This window comes from Lithobates pipiens, unplaced genomic scaffold (genome assembly GCF_037356315.1).
Source record: "Lithobates pipiens isolate NorthernLeopardFrog02 unplaced genomic scaffold, aLitPip1_a1.2 Scaffold_13, whole genome shotgun sequence".
Taxonomy (NCBI): domain Eukaryota; kingdom Metazoa; phylum Chordata; class Amphibia; order Anura; family Ranidae; genus Lithobates; species Lithobates pipiens.
Window position 1 is genome coordinate 308,015,837 of NW_027507718.1, and position 17,826 is coordinate 308,033,662.

Consider the following 17,826-nt stretch of genomic DNA (forward strand, 5'->3'; position numbering starts at 1 on the left):
AACTCAACCACCGAGGGAATATATACAGTACCTTGAAAAAGTATTCATACCCCTTGAATGGCCATTGAGGCAAATGAGTGACACGTAGACTCCCCCATATTCATCATGCAGAAGGGAAGCCATTCAGAAAAGGATCTGGAAGACCGTGGTGACCACTAAAGTGTGTTTTTATTTATTAATTTTTTTTTTTTTTTTTATTCAACAGCAGTCCCACAGGTATGAAATCTGCATACTTAAATTAGTCCAAGCTAGACTAATGTAACTAAGCTTAACTTACAGTGGTTAAGTCAGAAGGTTTTTTTACGTTGATGCATTAATGATCCAGCAATATGCACGAGAGTAGAGGCTCTGTCTGCTCTCTCCCTCCCCACTGGCTCAGAGACAGTAGCGGAAGCCATTGGCTGTCTATGGGGATGTGAACCGCACCCCTTTTGAAGGCCCTGGAGCACCAGGACAATGGAAACACCCACAAAGTGACCCCATTTTGGAAAGCTAACACCCCAACATATAATCTGAGGCATAATCAGTCTTTTGAACGGTTAATTTTTATTTTATTTTTTTTTCCAGAGATTTTTGGAAAATGTCTGGGGGGAAAAAAAACTAATTTTTCAACACAAAGTTGTCCATTTGTAAGATGTTTCCAACACATAGCATGTACATAGCAAAAGTGAAACCCCAAAATACATTCTGCTACTCCTGAGTATGGGGATACCACATGTGAGACTTTTACACAGCCTGGCCACATACAGAGGCCCGACATGCAAGGAACACGGTCAGGTGTTCTAGGGACACATTACACCCCAAAATACATTCTGCTGAGCAAAGGGTAAACAAAAGATTGCCTGTGGTTTTAGTAGAGCAGTTGTCCACAGGAGGATAGCACTGGTCCAGGCAGTAGGCAGGGACTTGGTTAGCAAAAGCGAATGCAATTGTCCAGGCAACAGGCAGGAATACTGTCCATATACAGTCCAGGGTAAGTGCAGGCAGAGATTGTGAGCAGTGCCAAAATATTGGTCCTGGTAGTAGGCAGGAACATGGTCCATGCTGTGTGGTCAGGTCATATGATGGGCAGAGGCATGATGGCATAGGTTCTGCAGGCGGAAGTAGGAACTCGTTCAGGACAGAATGGGGACAGGGGTAGATGCTTCACCCACCCAAATCTCTTTGAAGCCTCCTAGTCTACAGACTCTGAGGTAGGGTTCGAGCATTTGGTCGTTAACCACTTGCCGCCCGCCCTATAACAGAAACACGGCGGCAAAGTGGTTTAAAAATCCTGACTGGACGTTATGACGTGATCAGGATTTTGAGCCGCTGCATGCCCCCGGGGCGTGCATCGTGGCGATCGTTGTTGCGGGGTGTCAGTCCGACGCAGACTCTTTACCACGTGATCAGCCAAGTCCAATCACGGCTGATCAGAGTGTAAATGGGAAGAGCCGGTGATCGGCTTTTCCTCACTTGCGTCTGTCAGACGTGAGTAGAGGAGAGCCGATCGGCTACTCCTCTGACAGGGGGGGGGTCTGTGCTGATCATCAGCGCAGCCCCCCCCCGAGGATGCCCACACTGGACCACCAGGTATGCCAATCGGTGCCCACAATGTGCATCACTGATTGGCATGCATTGATTGGCATCCATCGGTACAGTATAATACAATACAGTGCCGCCTATCTGTGCCACTTCATTGGTGCCACCTAATCGATGCCCATCGGTGAAGGAGAAAACGTACTTATTTACAAAGTTTTGAAACTGAAACAAAAAAAACATATTTTTTCAAAATTTTCGGTCTTTTTTTTTTATTTGTTTAGCAAAAAATAAAAACCGTAGAGGTGATCAAATGCCACCAAAAGAAAGCTCTATTTGTGGGGAAAAAATATAAAAATTTAATTTGGGTACAGTGTAGCATGACCGCGCAATTGTCATTCAAAGTGCCACAGCGCTGAAAGCTCAAAATTGGTCTGGGCAGGAAGGTGTTTAAGTGCCCGGTATTGAAGTGGTTAAAGTCGACCCCCCCCTCCATGAACATATTGTATTTGTGGATCCATGTTGGCTTTTGGATTGGGCCATTCCTCCTGGTGATCTCCACAAATGTATTATTGTGGATTGAAGAAAGCATGTAGACATCCCTTCTGTCTCTTCACTTCACAGCCAGAATTTCCTCATTCCACAAACTCTCTGTCTTCCCCTCTTCTTAACTTCTTGTTGATGAGGCTTTGAGGAAAGCCCTCCCGGTTCGCCCTTATGGTGTCACATTCTGGAGTGTTGTTTCTGTGAAGGTTGCGGAACAGGGGCAAACTTGTATAAAAGTTAGGCTACCACTTGTACGTAGATTTCTCCAGGAGTTGGTTTATGAATTCCCAAACAACTTTCCTGCTTGATCCTATGTAGTCTGGGCAATTAGGGGGATGCAGCTGGGTGTCCTTCCCTTCCTATACCATGAAGGCACATGTATACTCTGGCTCAGTTGCACAATTTATACAGCTTCACCCCATAGCAGGCCCTTTTGGTGGGAATAAATTGTTTGAAGCCCAGCCTGCCAGTAAATTTAAGGGACTCATCCACGCATATGTGTTGGGCTGGGGGAAGATTTCAGAAAAAATATTTTTAGTAGCGGCCGAATTTTATAAAGGCTGTCATAATTTGGGTCCCATACAGAATGTGAGGCCCAAAATAATTTGGGGCTCTCCACTCGTAGGGATGGGCATAATAGGACATTGGGTTACTTGCTATGAATTGTTATGCATACAGCTTGCACTGGGCCACAATTGATGCTAGCATGTCCTCAGTAAAAATGAAATGGGGGGGGGGGGGGAGAAACATTTTCTGTGTCCACCTGGACTCCTGACTGGGCAGTGAAAGGAGGTATGTTGGCTTCTCTTGAATTAGGAGGAAGCCACAAGGGCTTGTGAAGGGAATAGTCAAGGCTGGCATGGGACCTAACCCTTTGTGACTGAGGTGACACCCCACTGGTACATGGCCTTTCTTACCGAGGCACTGTGGTGCTGGTGGATGGCACTTCCTCCTCACCAGAAAGTCTGCATGCTAGACAGAGGCTATCATCCTCCTCTGAGGCTGTCGGTGTCCCACTGCTTAGGACAGGCTCGTAATCAATGTCAGACTCAAAATATGAATTTAAGGAGAAATCCAAAGCGGAGAGCTCCCTGTTGCTCTCGTCGGCCGCAAGAATATTGTATGCCTAATCTTCTGGACATAGTTGGTGGACACTTATGGCCCTGACAGATGGCACTGATAGGTACCGTGGGCACTATATTAACTGTAAAAAAAAATAAAAGTGGTCAGCCTTCGCGCCGCTAAGTGGTAATAAGTGACTAAAGTGGAACAAAATCCAAAATCACATATAATGAAACACAGATGCTGTGAAAAAGAGCCTGAGTGATATAAAGTGCAAATGCTAACTAAAAAATGCAGCAGGACAAAATAGTGAGCACAAACTATCAAATAATGAATATAAAGGGGTGGGTCCTGCGCAAATCGTGCCACTCAAATAAAATACACAAATTCAAAATAATATAAATATGTGCATACATACAATGCCGTGAAAAAAAATATAGTCCAAAAAACAGCACGCATAAAAATATATAAAAAAATGGAAAAAAGGTTTAATGATAGAACAATAATAAAATGTCCGCTACTCAAGGCTCCCAGAACTCTCACCTTTAAACGAAGTGAATAAGCAAATCAAACAAACTTCAGGATTCTCTTATTTCATTCATAAATAATAAATAATAGCCATCAGGAAATCCAAAGGAGGGATGCAATGATACAATTCCGCCACTAGAGGGCCAGTCCCAGCTTCCAGAACAGGTGAAATGGATCTTCACTTCTATTTCACAGTGTATGGCTCAAAATAAGAGAGAGGAGGGGGAGAGAGAGAAACAGGAGACTTCCATAGTGTAGTAGTTTAAAAAACGGCAGGTAGATTTATTAAAAAGCAGTAAAGACTCTCACATTTTAATTGCAAAAACAAGCACAATCAGGAAGAGGGTATAATGACAACTTCCTCCCGCCTTACTCTACTTCCGGTTCGTCCTCTGGCCAATCCCTACGCGTTACGTCATGTGACTTCTTCATGGGGATCAAATGAAGAAGTCACATGACGTAACGCGTAGGGATTGGCCAGAGGACGAACCGGAAGTAGAGTAAGGCGGGAGGAAGTTGTCATTATACCCTCTTCCTGATTGTGCTTGTTTTTGCAATTAAAATGTGAGTCTTTACTGCTTTTTAATAAATCTACCTGCCGTTTTTTAAACTACTACACTATGGAAGTCTCCTGTTTCTCTCTCTCTCTCCCCCTCCTCTCTCTTATTTTGAGCCATACACTGTGAAATAGAAGTGAAGAGCCATTTCACCTGTTCTGGAAGCTGGGACTGGCCCTCTAGTGGCGGAATTGTATCATTGCATCCCTCCTTTGGATTTCCTGATGGCTATTATTTATTATTTATGAATGAAATAAGAGAATCCTGGAGTTTGTTTGATTTGCTTATTCACTTCGTTTAAAGGTGAGAGTTCTGGGAGCCTTGAGTAGCGGACATTTTATTATTGTTCTATCATTAAACCTTTTTTCCATTTTTTTATATATTTTTTTATATATTTTTATGCGTGCTGTTTTTTGGACTATATTTTTTTTCACGGCATTGTATGTATGCACATATTTATATTATTTTGAATTTGTGTATTTTATTTGAGTGGCACGATTTGCGCAGGACCCACCCCTTTATATTCACTATATTAACTGTGTTTTATGTAGTGTTTACTCACAAGCTGCAGCACAGAAACGCTCCCTCCTCACACGTGGTCTCTGTGTGAGGAGGGAGAGCTGGCAATGAGAGATGATCTCATATGTTTACATTTGAGATCATCTCTCATTGGACATGCCGATCGAGTGCTAAATGGCCGCTATGATTGGCCATTTAGCACAATCTGTGATTGCTTGTGTCCAAGGGACATGGCCAACACAGATTTTCCCAGATGCACGGGAAACAAATAAACAGGAGAACGTCCAGGGACGCCCTCCCGGCAATTAAGCGCCGCACTAGCACGGAGTGGTAAAACCACTCAAGTGGTGTTTTAGGAGTGTGTTTGGGGTCATTGTCCCACTGGAAGGTGAACCTCTGTCCTAGCTCAAATCCCACACAGTGGTAAAGGTTTTGCTCAAGAATATCCCTGTATTTAGCACCATCCATCTTTCCCTCAACTCTGACCAGTTTCTCAGTCCTGACTGCTGAAAAACATCCCCACAGCATGATGCTGCCACCACCATGTTTCACTGTGGGGATGGTGTTCTTTGGATGTGATGTGTTGGGTTTGCACCAGACATAGCGTTTTCTTTGATGGCCAAAAAGTTCAATTTTAGTCTCGTCAGATCAGAACACCTTCCTCCATATACGTTTTTTGGAGTCTCCCACATGCCTTTTTGCAAACTCAAAACGAGCCATTTTGTTTTTTGCTGAAACGAATGGCTTTCTTCTGGCCACTCTGCCATAAAGCCCAACTCTATGGAGCGTATGGCTTATTGTCGTCCTATGTACAGATACTCCAGTCTCTGCTGTGGAAATCTGCAGCTGCTCCAGGGTTACCTTTAGTTTTCTGATTAATGCCCTCCTTGCCCGCTCTGAGTTTTGGTGTGTGGCCGTCTCTTGGCAGGTTTGCTGTTGTGCCATGTAATTTCAATTTGGTTATGATAGATTTGATGGTGCTCCTAAGGGATCATCAAAGATTTGGATATATAATAATATAATATAATTTTTTTTTTTTTTTTTTTTTTTTTTTTGTACTTCTGAACAACATTGTCACTTGCTTGGAGAATTCCTTGGTCTTCATGGCAGTGTTTGGTTTGTGGTGCCTCTTGCTTAGGTGTTGCAGCCTCTGGGGCCTTTCAAAAAGGTGTGTGTATATGTAATGACAGATCATGTGACTAGGGCTGAAGCAACTAATCGATTATGAAATAAATTACTATTTTCATAATTAATCGGGCAGTAACATAATGGGGTTAAAAAAACTAAAATGAGTCCATTATGTACAAAAGAGCAAATTGCTACTGTAAATATTACTTTTACAGTTCTACAGTAAAAAAAATTAACCCCTTACAGTAGTGATTATTTCTCCTTGTACTTTTTTGGCACCTTTTTGACCAAGAAGTTTTCTATTTCCAAATTTTACCATCACTGTGGCTGAAAATGAACGTCCATTTGACCCCACTAACGATTCGAAAATCAAACAAACGTTGTTAAACACATGCCGACCAGTGCACGCTGATATACGTCGGCAGAATGGCACGGACAGGCCAATGGGCGTACAGGTACATCCCTTTGAATTTGCCGCCATGCCATCGCGTGCGTGACGGTCAGGACCTCCATGAGACCGATCGCGGGTCCCGCGGACTCGTTTGCCATGGGGATATGCTAACGTAACCTGTGATCGGAGCAAAGATCAGTGATGTGTCACATATAGCCACCCCCCCCCCCCCCCCACACTAGCGCTGCACAGAAAGAATCACAATTTTTTATTTTTGCTTAGAAGAGAGATCACGGTACTCGCAGCATAACATCTTTCACGTTAATACAAAAAATTGGGATAACTTTACTGTTTCTCTTGCCGCTGTATTTGCCGCTGGGCAGTTTATTTCCTAGGGTCTCTGATAAAATATATATAATGTTTGGGGGTTCCAAGTAATTTTCTAGCAAAAAATATTGATTTTTTTTAACTTGAAGTGTCCGAAAAAGGAAAACCTATTATTCCTTCCGCCTGCGGATCAGATGACTACGGACTATACGGTCCGTCGTTACCCTATCTCCCATAGGGGAGAGCGGCGCTGTGACAGGTCTGTCCCTGCACAGTGTGCAGAGATGGACCTGTCATCTTCCTGCTCAGCGGAAACTTTAAGTGGTTGAACTTCCTGCATTTACACATTGTTGAAAACTTGGCAGACTGCCTGGATTATTTACACAGAAGTTCTATCCCTTTTGATCTAAGAAAGAAGCTTCGTTATCCAGTCTGCCAAGCTTTTTTTTTTTTTTTTTTTTTTTTTAACTTGCAACGTTGTGTTTTCTTTTGACAGCTGATTGAGTGTTTATAAGAGAATTCTGCAGGAGAGATGTCAGAGGGGGTGACTTTACACACCCCCCCCCCCCCCCCCAGTTAGAAATACTCCTCAGGGCACACTTAACCCCTACCCCGCCACCTAATGGTTAACCTCTTCACTGCCAGTCTCATGTATAAATGACAATGGTCCCAAAAATGTCCGCTGTGGCCGCCATAATGTCGCAGTCACGATTAAAAATCGATTTTCGCCGCCATTTAAAAAAAAATATTAATAAAAATGCCATAAATTCTCGCTTATCCCTATTTTGTAAATGCTGTAACTTTTGTGCAAACCGATCAATTGCTTATTGTGATTTTTTTTTTTTTTTTTTTTTTTTTTTTTTTCACCCATAGGGGTGATCAAATACCACCAAAATATTTGGGGGGGAAAAAGACGTCAATTTGTGTGGGAGCCACATCGCACGACCATGCAATTGTCAGTTAAAGTGATGCAGTGCCAAATTGCAAGAAGTGCTCTGGTCATTGGCCTGCAAAATGATCCAGGGCTTAAGTGGTTAAAATTACTTTTCCTAAAAAAAAATAAAAAGTTTGATATTTACCAGATTCACACTTTAATAGTGTATATACAGTATATCTCTGCTAATAGTATATATGCAGTATATCTCTTCTGTTATATTCAGAGTGGATTAAATATTTTGCTCCCTAACCATATAGTTGGTTATTTATATTTACCACTGCCTAGAGATATATTTAAGAATGAATTGCCTTTTTTCTTTTTTTTTTTTTTTTTTTTTTTTTAAACTTTACATATTAACTAAATTATACACCACACTTTTCTTTGTTTTGATTAATCAGTTAATAATGTTAATCGGCCAACTAATCGATTATGAAAATAATCGTTAGTTTCAGCCCTACATGTGACACTTCGATTGCACACAGGTGGACATTATTTCACAAATTATCTGACTTCTGAAGGTAATTGGTTGCACCAGAGCTTTTTATGGGCTTCATAACAAAGGGAGTGAATACATACACACATGCCAATTGTCAGTTAGTTTGTTCTTTGTGTGTGTGTGTGTGTGTGTGTGTGTGTGTGTGTGATTTTATTTATTTTTTTTTTATTTTTTTTATGTATAGTATTTTTCTAATATTACTTCACCAACTTAGACTATTGTGTTCTGATCCATCACATATAATTCAGATAAAACATTGAACTAAAAGCTGTAATGTAACAAAATAGGTAAAAACCCAAGGGGGGGTGAATACTTTTGCCATGCACTGTACATGTAATAAGTGTCATTTTATGCCAAATGAAAGGGAAATAAAAGCGTCCATCAATAATTATACTTTGATCCAGATGACTTAGGTTGTTATTTCTGCTCTTTACTATTGGGCCTGTACAAGCTGCCTAGTCTGTCCATTTGTGTTCTGTTAATAGTTACCGTACATAGTTAGTCATGTTGAAAAAAGACACAAGTCCATCCAGTTCAACCACAATAGATGTTGTTCAGAGGTCCATTACTTTCACTTGGACTGTCTGGTCTTACATAATTATTGTACTGTAACACTGAAAATTTATGTCTGGAGTATCATTGTTGGTGCCTGTATTGTAATTGCACAATGTACTTAAAAGTGCATACAGTTTTTTTTACAATTAAATGTCTGTTCATTTTAGACCTGCCATGTCATGCAAAGATTGTAAAAGCTGCAAAACCCGTGTCTAAAAAGGTACAGAAATTTCTGTTGTGTATACGAATTATTTCTTCTACATACCTTGAGTGTGGATGTTGTTTTTTTATAGGTTGCCAGTCTCCCAAGTAGAACGAGTTTGATTGCTTAATGCTGAATGTTTTGCTCTCATGTGGATTCATGTTCTTAAGCTGCTCACATCCTTTCAAATCGTTTAAAGGGACAAGCCCATTATTGGTTTAGTAGTGTTTGGGAGGCTCATAGAGGGCTATATTGCCAGTTAGAACGCATTTAAACCTTCTGCTAGAGTAATTTACCCTCTTTTTTTATTTATTTTAACACAGATATTTAAATGTATGTTGGCATAGAAATGTACTAAAGGCCATCAAAATGAAACTCTAGAATAAAAAGATCTAAATTCTATGTTTCACAAGACATTTGCCTATATATATATATATACTTTTTTTTTTTTTTTTTTTTTTTTTTTTTAAACTCTATTTTTGGTAAATATGTATACGAGAGATTTTTTTTTTTTTTTTTTTTATTGCAAACCAATAATATCTCAAGGATCTTTTTATACCCTTGAGCTGCTTCCCCAGCTACAAGCCAATGCAGAAAAACCCAAATGTCACCCTTCCCTAGCCATCCCCAACCAGTCTGCATGTTAATTGGCTACCACTGATGTACTAAAGTTCTGAACCTAGACAAGATATGGGCCATACACAGGCTAGAAGGGAATAAAACGCCAGCCAGTTCTTACATCTTCCCCTGCAGCTATTGCATTGGAACTGCCAGTGATTCGAATACCTGAACAGCAGCTGCTTACAATTTTCTGTACAGCTGCTTTTGATTTCTATTATATGGTGATCACATGGGTTATTTACAGAACCATGTCAGGTTTTTTGGCAGTGTTGAGCTACTTTTGCCAAAATTGTTCACTGTATTGCAAAATATAGTTCATATCCGCAGTGGAAAATCTGAGCATGTGCATCTTCCCAAAAGAAAATCTAGCAATACACACCAAACGGAGCATGTGCAGAGTGCGCCCAAGGGTCTGTACTATCATTAGATGGATTGGGGATAGTAAAAGGAGAGGATCAGAGAAGACGGCACTAAACAGCCTTTTTATACAATGCAAAGGATTAACTGCTTAGGTTCCACAGTGAGTATAACAAGCATGCTTTATTACATATAGACCCCAATTTTACTGTTGTGGGTTTAGTAACACTTTAATGTAACTAATCCAATAATAACTCCAAAAATATGTCTTCAAGTTCAAGAAATTAGACACGCTTCAGAACCTAGAATCTGTTGCCTCTTATGATTGGTGTGCTTGAGGCAAAGATGCTAATAGACAATAGCAATGTGAGCTACAAATCATCGAAAATGTATGTTTTAGGTTCAGTTAGAAAAAGGTTTAAACTAAAAAACACGTGTGTGTATATATGTATGTATATGTATATATGTGTGTGTGTATATATATATATATATATATATATATATATATATATATATATATATATATATATATATATATACATACATACATTTGTTTTTTTTTGTTTTTTTCTGTTTGGGGAGTCTTCTGCTACCTGTAAAGATGGGGTGCAAGCTTTCTCTGAATGTACTTGCTGGAATTTGTATGTGTGCTAGCAGAAAATACACTGCTTTCTATGTGTTAAGTTAATACAGCGCAGAACAGTGGTTCAATAAAGTGAATATTGTATTTCCTTTTGTTTTATCCTTTCTCTAGGCTAGCGACTTCAGTGACATCACTAACTGGCCAACACCGAGTGAAACTGCCAACCATGTGGTGTGTATCTCTACCCCATTTAAAAGCATGGATAGATTTCTACATGAGTGGGTTTTTATCTTTATTTTTAATTAGAGAATGTGGTTGACAGAAGTAGGAGTACAGAGTAGTACCCATTGTTTTTTGCTTTTAGTAAATCGTTTGCATTTTAGAAGATGAGGTTCAATTTCAGACTGAAGGGAATCAAGAAGGTTATTCTTAGTGAGGTGGTCAGTCATTTGTAGGCCAGGCGTTCAAGGAGTTTGGAGGAAAAGGTGAGCTAGGAGATTAAGATTGGTGGGGTCCAAGGAAAGTGTGTTATATATATATATATATAGTGACAAGTGCATGTTTTAGAGAGTTGGGGTAGATCCCAGATACGAGGGAGAGATTGAAGATGTGAGTTAGAGAGTTTAGGATTTAGTCAGAGAGTCACCGCAGTATTTGAGAGGGAACAGGGGACAGGTGGTTAGGTGGGCCTTAGAAATAACACCAGCAATCTTGTTTATAGTAGCAAGGTTGAATAAAGGAACTGTTGATTGTACCTGTGGACGTTGGGGGGGGGGGGGGGGGAGAGATTAGGAGTGCTGGCAAGGGACCTGAGAAGAGGAGGATCTGGGCTGCTCTGTGCAAAGCCACTGCACCGATTAGGTGAGTATAACATACATGGGGGGGGGGGGGGGGGGGTTGTGTGTTTGTTATAAAAAAAAAAAAAAGTGAGACTTTGGGATCACTTTAATTGAATAGACTGAAGTTAGAAGCTGATTGGCTACCATGCACAGCTGCACCAGATTTTGCACTCTTCAGTTTTAATAAATCGACCCCTGAGTGCAGGACAACAAGATGTGCATGTCCCATTATGCTGTCCTGCCTGGTACTCACTAATCCACGAAAATCGCCAACTTCCAGGCAGATGCCTAAGAGGATGAGAAACCTGGTACACCCTCCTTATTATGGCTTCACTATCTAGTGTGTCACTTGCCTGGAACAAACTTTAAACTGGAGCTCATATTTTGTAGATTTCACTGCATGCTTGCTCTGGGTCACTAAATTTAGTATGTAATGAATGACAGCCGTGGGGTCTGCACCTTTTTAAAAATGAGCTTCATCAGCTCTTATTCCTGTCCTTGCAGTTTTACTGTAAATTGCTAACAGCAGCATCCTATGTTATGTATCATAATTGGATTATGTTTTAATATGTTGACAGGTAACTACTTGCAGCATAAATATAATACAGGCAAAGTTAACATGTTCTTAATGGGTTTTTGTTTTTGCTCTGTGTTACAGTACCAGCCGAACCTTATAACTCCCCCCAACAAAAACTCATATTCTAAAAAGGAGAAAAAAAGCGACAGTAAACCTGAGTGGAAAAGTAACCCTGAAAGCAAAGAGAACTGTGAGGTTGTCACTCCTGGCCAAAGCGATGAAGGGCCTACAGCGGCTACAAAGAAAAAGAGTACGTATCGCTGTCACATTTCAGGTATTGGTGGAAATGTCAAGAAAAAAAGGAAAAAAGCTACGCCAAACAAATAATTAAAAAAAACTATGTCATGATCAGAAAATTATAACCGATGTTTCAAAAATAATGTCCATATAATAACATATGCAGAAAGTGACTTCCATATAGCAACAGTTCATTGGAAAAGGGGTTACAGCAAGTACACAATCCTCTCTGGTAATCCTTATTGCAACACCACGGTGATACACATATAAAAAGTGAAAAGGATGCCCGACCACCGAGATGCAAATGCATCCATCCACACTTTTAGAATTGGACCAGGAACAAGAGATTACCTTGGACCCTTTAAACTGTCACTCAGACCTCCCAGACGCCACACTTCAACCATCAGCTAGGTATATCGCTATAGTAACTCAAAAGGAAGGGAAGCCTCCCATAGTATAAACCATTTTATTCAATATACTAAATAGTTGCACTTACAAACAGAAGTAGCATAAGACGCTTCAATAAGCGAACAATCAAAAAGCTGGCCGGCGTGTTTTTCTCTTTCCGGGAACCCGTTTTCCCCTCGTATGGCGTGGTGGCGTCACTGCGTGCCTTCCCAGACCCGTTTCGTCATAAATGATGTTGTCATTGGGGAATTGTGGTGAAAATGTGTTGCATTATCCCACTTTAAATGTCTGTACAGCCAAAAATCGAATTACCTCAACAAGTTGTGTGTGTGTGTGTGTATATATGTATGTATGTGTGTGTGTATATATATATATATATATATATATAATTAATTTTTATATTGAAAATGGAGCTTTGTCAAAAAAACAAACAAAACCTTTCTCTTACTGTATTTAATGTACATAAGGACTAAAATGGCATTTTAGTTGTCTAAATCTCCATTTACATGTTGGTCAACTAAAATGTACTACGTTTTAGTCGACTAAAATCTCCAGTATATTTTAGTTGACTAAAACAAATTTTGGTAGTCTAATGGGTGTAATTCAATTGAAATGCATTAGTTAACAATTCTCCAATTTGCAAACTCATATACTGCTGGAGTGAAAATCAAATGTTATTAATACATTGAGGTATGAACATGCGATACGGGCCAGTGTTAATTTTGAAGTCAAATTTCGATTTTGTTTTAGTCTTTTGACTAAAATGCCATTTTAGTTTTGAGTCGTGTTTTAGTTGACAAAATTAACACTGGTGTACTGTAGGGGGCTTTGTATTATGCAGAGGGTGGGGGGCTGTACTGTGTACTGTGGGGGGCTTTGTATTGTGCAGAGGGCGGGGGGCTGTGTACTGTGCACATTCAATTTTAGTTGACTAAAATGATTGTTAGACTAAAATGTACTGGAGATTTTAGTCGACTAAAATATGATGACTAAAATGGCATTTTAGTCCGAAGACTAAAACTAAATCAAAATTTGCTGCCAAAATTAACACTGGTGAAGAGCAGGGGGAGGCAGCTTTCTGTATTCTGAAAACTCTGCCTTCCCCTACAGGACAGTACCCGGCCAGCACTCTTCACAACTGTGTAGATTGTAGTGGAAGAACAGTCCTGCCCTAAGGCTCAGGGTGCAGAGGGGATCAGGAGAGGATGGGGGTTGGTGCAGAGAGTGGGGTACAAAGGTGTGCCAACGAGGGGTTTTGGGGAGGTGAACAGAAGAGTTCTGGGGTGCAGAGATTAGCAGAGGCAATGGAGTCCAAAGGTGAGTAGAGTGGGATTGGGGTGCAGAGGTTAGCAGAGGGGAACATGCAGTGTGATTTTATTTATTTTTGCAGCCTATTCATTTGAATAGGCTGCAAATTACACTGGAATGCTGGAAAAAGTTGTGCATGCACTACTTTTTTTAAAAATGCGTCACACCAAACCACATGATACTGTGGTACCATGCAATTTGTGTGCCTTCAGACACACTGCATTGCTATCTGCGTTTCTGGTGCCATTCAGATCGCAAGGGCAGTGCAATCACCAATGAAGGAAAAGCACACAGAGTGAGCCTTTCCCACAGCTCGTTCTGTTGTAAACCGGCCCTAGTGCCCAACCCCTAATACCCTTGCCGTGTGGAGGTGTATGTATGTATGTAGCCTTGCGAAAGTATTCGGCCCCCGTGTCAACCTTTTGCCACATTTCAGGCTTCAAACATAAAGATATAAAATTTTTATTTCTTGTGAAGAATCGCCAACAAGTGGGACACAATTGTGAAGTGGATGAAATCTATTGGATTTTTGAAACTTTTTTAACTAATAAAAAAAAAATGAAAAGTGGGGCATGCAAAATTATTCAGCCCCCTTGTGTTACTACTTTTGTAGAGCCACCTTTTGCTGCGATTACAGCTGCAAGTCGCTTGGGGTATGTCTCTATCAGTTTTGCACATCGAGAGACTGAAATTTTTGCCCATTCTTCCTTGCAAAACAGCTCGAGCTCAGTGAGGTTGGATGGAGAGCATTTGTGAACAGCAGTTTTCAGGTCTGGACTTTGACTTGGTCATTCTAACACCTGGATACGTTTATTTGTGAACCATTCCTTTGTAGATTTTGCTGTATGTTTGGGATCATTGTCTTGTTGGAAGATAAATCTCCATCCCAGTTTCAGGTCTTTTGCAGACTCCAACAGGTTTTCATCTAGAATGGTCCTGTGTTTGGCTGCATCCATCTTCCCCTCAATTTTAACCATCTTCCCTGTCCCTGCTGAAGAAAAGCAGGCCCAAACCATGATACTGCCACCACCATGTTTGACAGTGGGGATAGTGTGTTGAGGGTGATGAGCTATGTTGCTTTTACGCCAAACATATCGTTTTGCATTGTGGGCAAAAAGTTCAATTTTGGTTTCATCTGACCAGAGCACCTTCTTCCACATGTTTGGTGTGTCTCCCAGGTGGCTTGTGGCAAACTTTAGACGAGACTTTTTATGGATATCTTTGAGAAATGGCTTTCTTCTTGCCACTCTTCCATAAAGGCCAGATTTGTGCAGTGTACAACTGATTGTTGTCCTATGGACAGACTCTCCCACCTCAGCTGTAGTTCTCTGCAGTTCATCCAGAGTGATCATGTCATCCAGAGTGATCATGGGCCTCTTGGCTGCATCTCTGATCAGTCTTCTCCTTGTCTGAGCTGAAAGTTTAGAGGGACAGCCAGGTCTTGGTAGATTTGCAGTGGTCTGATACTCCTTCCATTTCAAAATGATCGCTTGCACAGTGCTCCTTGGGGATGTTTAAAGCTTGGGAAATCTTTTTGTATCCAAATCCGGCTTTAAACTTCTCCACAACAGTATTACGGACCTGCCTGGTGTGTTCCTTGGTCTTCATGATGCTCTCTGCGCTTTCAACAGAACCCTGAGACTATCACAGAGCAGGTGCATTTATACAGAGACTTGATTACACACAGGTGGATTCTATTTATCACCTTTAGTCATTTAGGACAACATTGGATCATTCAGAGATCCTCGCTGAACTTCTGGAGTGAGTTTGCTGCACTGAAAGTAAAGGGGCCGAATAATTTTGCACGCACCACTTTTCAGTTTTTTATTTGCTAAAAAAGTTAAAATTATCCAATAGATTTCGTTCCACTTCACAATTGTGTCCCACTTGTTGGTGATTCTTCCCAAAAAATTAAAATTTTATATCTTTGTTTGAAGCCTGAAATGTGGCAAAAGGTTGAAAAGTTCAAGGGGGCCGAATACTTTCGCAAAGGCACTGTGTGTGTGTATGTATAATTTTATATTATAATTTAACCACTTGCTGACGGGTTCCTGTACATATAAGTTGGCACTTTAAAAATGGGTATCTCGGTAATGGCAGCAGCTGCTGCCACAAACGAGGTATCATCTCTTCAGGAGCCGGTTGTGTTTACAACAATGGTGGTCTCTGTGGGGGATTCCTCCGCCGCTTACCGGAGGCAGCTGTAGTGGCGATCGGGACCTTTCCATGGCCTGGTATGGAGACGAGGGGGAAGATGGGACCCCCACCTGTCTTCATCTCCATACTATAGCAGGGTGGAAGCGACGTCAAAACGCACTTGCGCCCATACGTCTTAAAGGGATGTTTTTTTCAATGTTAGTCTTTGAAATAATGTTTTTATTTATTTATTTATTTTTTTATTACATTTTAGTCCAAATATGAGATCTGAGGACTTTTTGACCCCAGATCTCATATTTAAGAGGCCCTGCCATGCTTTTTTTCTATTACAAGGGATGTTTGCATTCCTTGTAATAGGAATAAAAGTGACCCAATTTATTTTATTTTTAAAAAAAATTAATTTTTTTTTTTTTTTTTTTTGCGCCAGGTCCCGACCGAGCTTGCGCGCAGAAGACAACGCATATGAAAACTGTGGTCAAACCACACATGTGTGGTGTGTGATCGTTAGAGCGAGAACAATAATTCTAGCCCTAGACCTCCTATGTAACTCAAAACATGCAACGTGTAGATTTTTTTTTTGAACATCACCTATGGAGATTTTTAAGGGTAAAAGTTTGACGCCATTCCACGAGCGGGTGCAATTTTGAAGCGCGACATGTTGGCTATCAATTTACTTAGCGTAACGTTATCTTTCACAATATAAAAAAAAAATTGGGCTAACTTTACTGTTGTGTGGGTGTTTTTTTGAATAAAAAAAAAGTGAATCCCCCCCCCCAAAAAAAAATGCGCTTGTAAGACCACTGCGCAAATACCGTGTGAAAAAAAGTATTGCAATGACCGCCATTTTATTTATTATTATTTTATTCTCTAGGGTGTTGGGGAAAAGAAAAACAATATATAACGTTTGGGGGTTCTAAGTAATTTTCTAGCAAAAAAAAAAAACCTTGTAATCACCAAAATCTCAAAACGAGGTTAGTCCTTAAGTGGTTAAATGTGAGAAGAACACGCATGATTTTGGCTTTTTTCTTGTTTTTTGGTCGTTTAAAATTCATCACAGGATCACTTTAAAAGAGATCTAAACTATACCAAGTAAATAAGTACGTTAGATGTTTGGTATAGTTGACTTGTTTGTTTTATAGTTGCCAAACATAAATGGGTCCCATTACACTTGGAGGAAAAGAAGTCCAACAATCAGCAAATGCCTGCATCTCAGACAGATTCTCCATCTGAACCAAATGCATCTAAAAATTTCAGACGAGGGCACCATACACATGGTAAGTACATGTAAGTGATTAATAAGCATATTGTCACTATTTGCATTCTCTAGGACTCAAAAGTGCTTCAGATATCATGTTAAAATATGGCTAGCTTGATTGTGTAAATATAGCTGCTTATGGTGATCAGATGTTTACAGTTCTAGCAGATCTGAAATGAGTACACATAAGAGAAAAAATAACTACACTTGAAGTTACTATTTAAGGTTCTACATTATGGCAACATACATAGTAACTTTAAATCCCCCCACAAAGAAAGAAAATACTCGCCTGTCTAGTGACAGGTCCAGTGAATTGCACTCCTGTGACTTGCAGAAGTACAGGCAAAAAAGCTATGGTCATGCAATGCTGTACCCAAATGACACAACTTTTTTTTTTTTTTTTTCCTTCACACAAATAGATTTCTTTTGATGGTATTTAATCTCTGCTGAGTTTTCTATTTTTGCTAAAAAAATATATATAACTAATATGTCACACTGATAAGTGGCACTTATGGGCACTTAAATGCAGCACTGACTAGCATTACTGATGGGCACAGGCTGGCATCACTCCTGGAGGAAAGCCGATAAATGGCACTTCTGTGTTTGACATGTGATTGGACACAGCCAATCACACAGAAAGGGCCTCCTCATCGCGAGAGCGGTGACACTGGGAGAAGTCCTAATGTCACAGAATAAGCTGTTTTACAATAGGGTGGTC

General features: G+C 40.3%; 1 protein-coding gene across 1 annotated transcript in view; it reads left to right on the plus strand.

The window, feature by feature from the left end:
- Positions 1–17,826, plus strand: part of LARP1B (La ribonucleoprotein 1B) — a 72,703-nt gene that overhangs the window by 5,771 nt on the left and 49,106 nt on the right. Inside the window, exons 2-5 of the mRNA XM_077476890.1 lie at positions 8,732–8,784; positions 10,499–10,558; positions 11,825–11,993; positions 16,993–17,127. Of these exons, the coding sequence (XP_077333016.1) occupies positions 8,732–8,784; positions 10,499–10,558; positions 11,825–11,993; positions 16,993–17,127 (417 nt within the window). The remainder of the gene's footprint in view (positions 1–8,731; positions 8,785–10,498; positions 10,559–11,824; positions 11,994–16,992; positions 17,128–17,826) is intronic.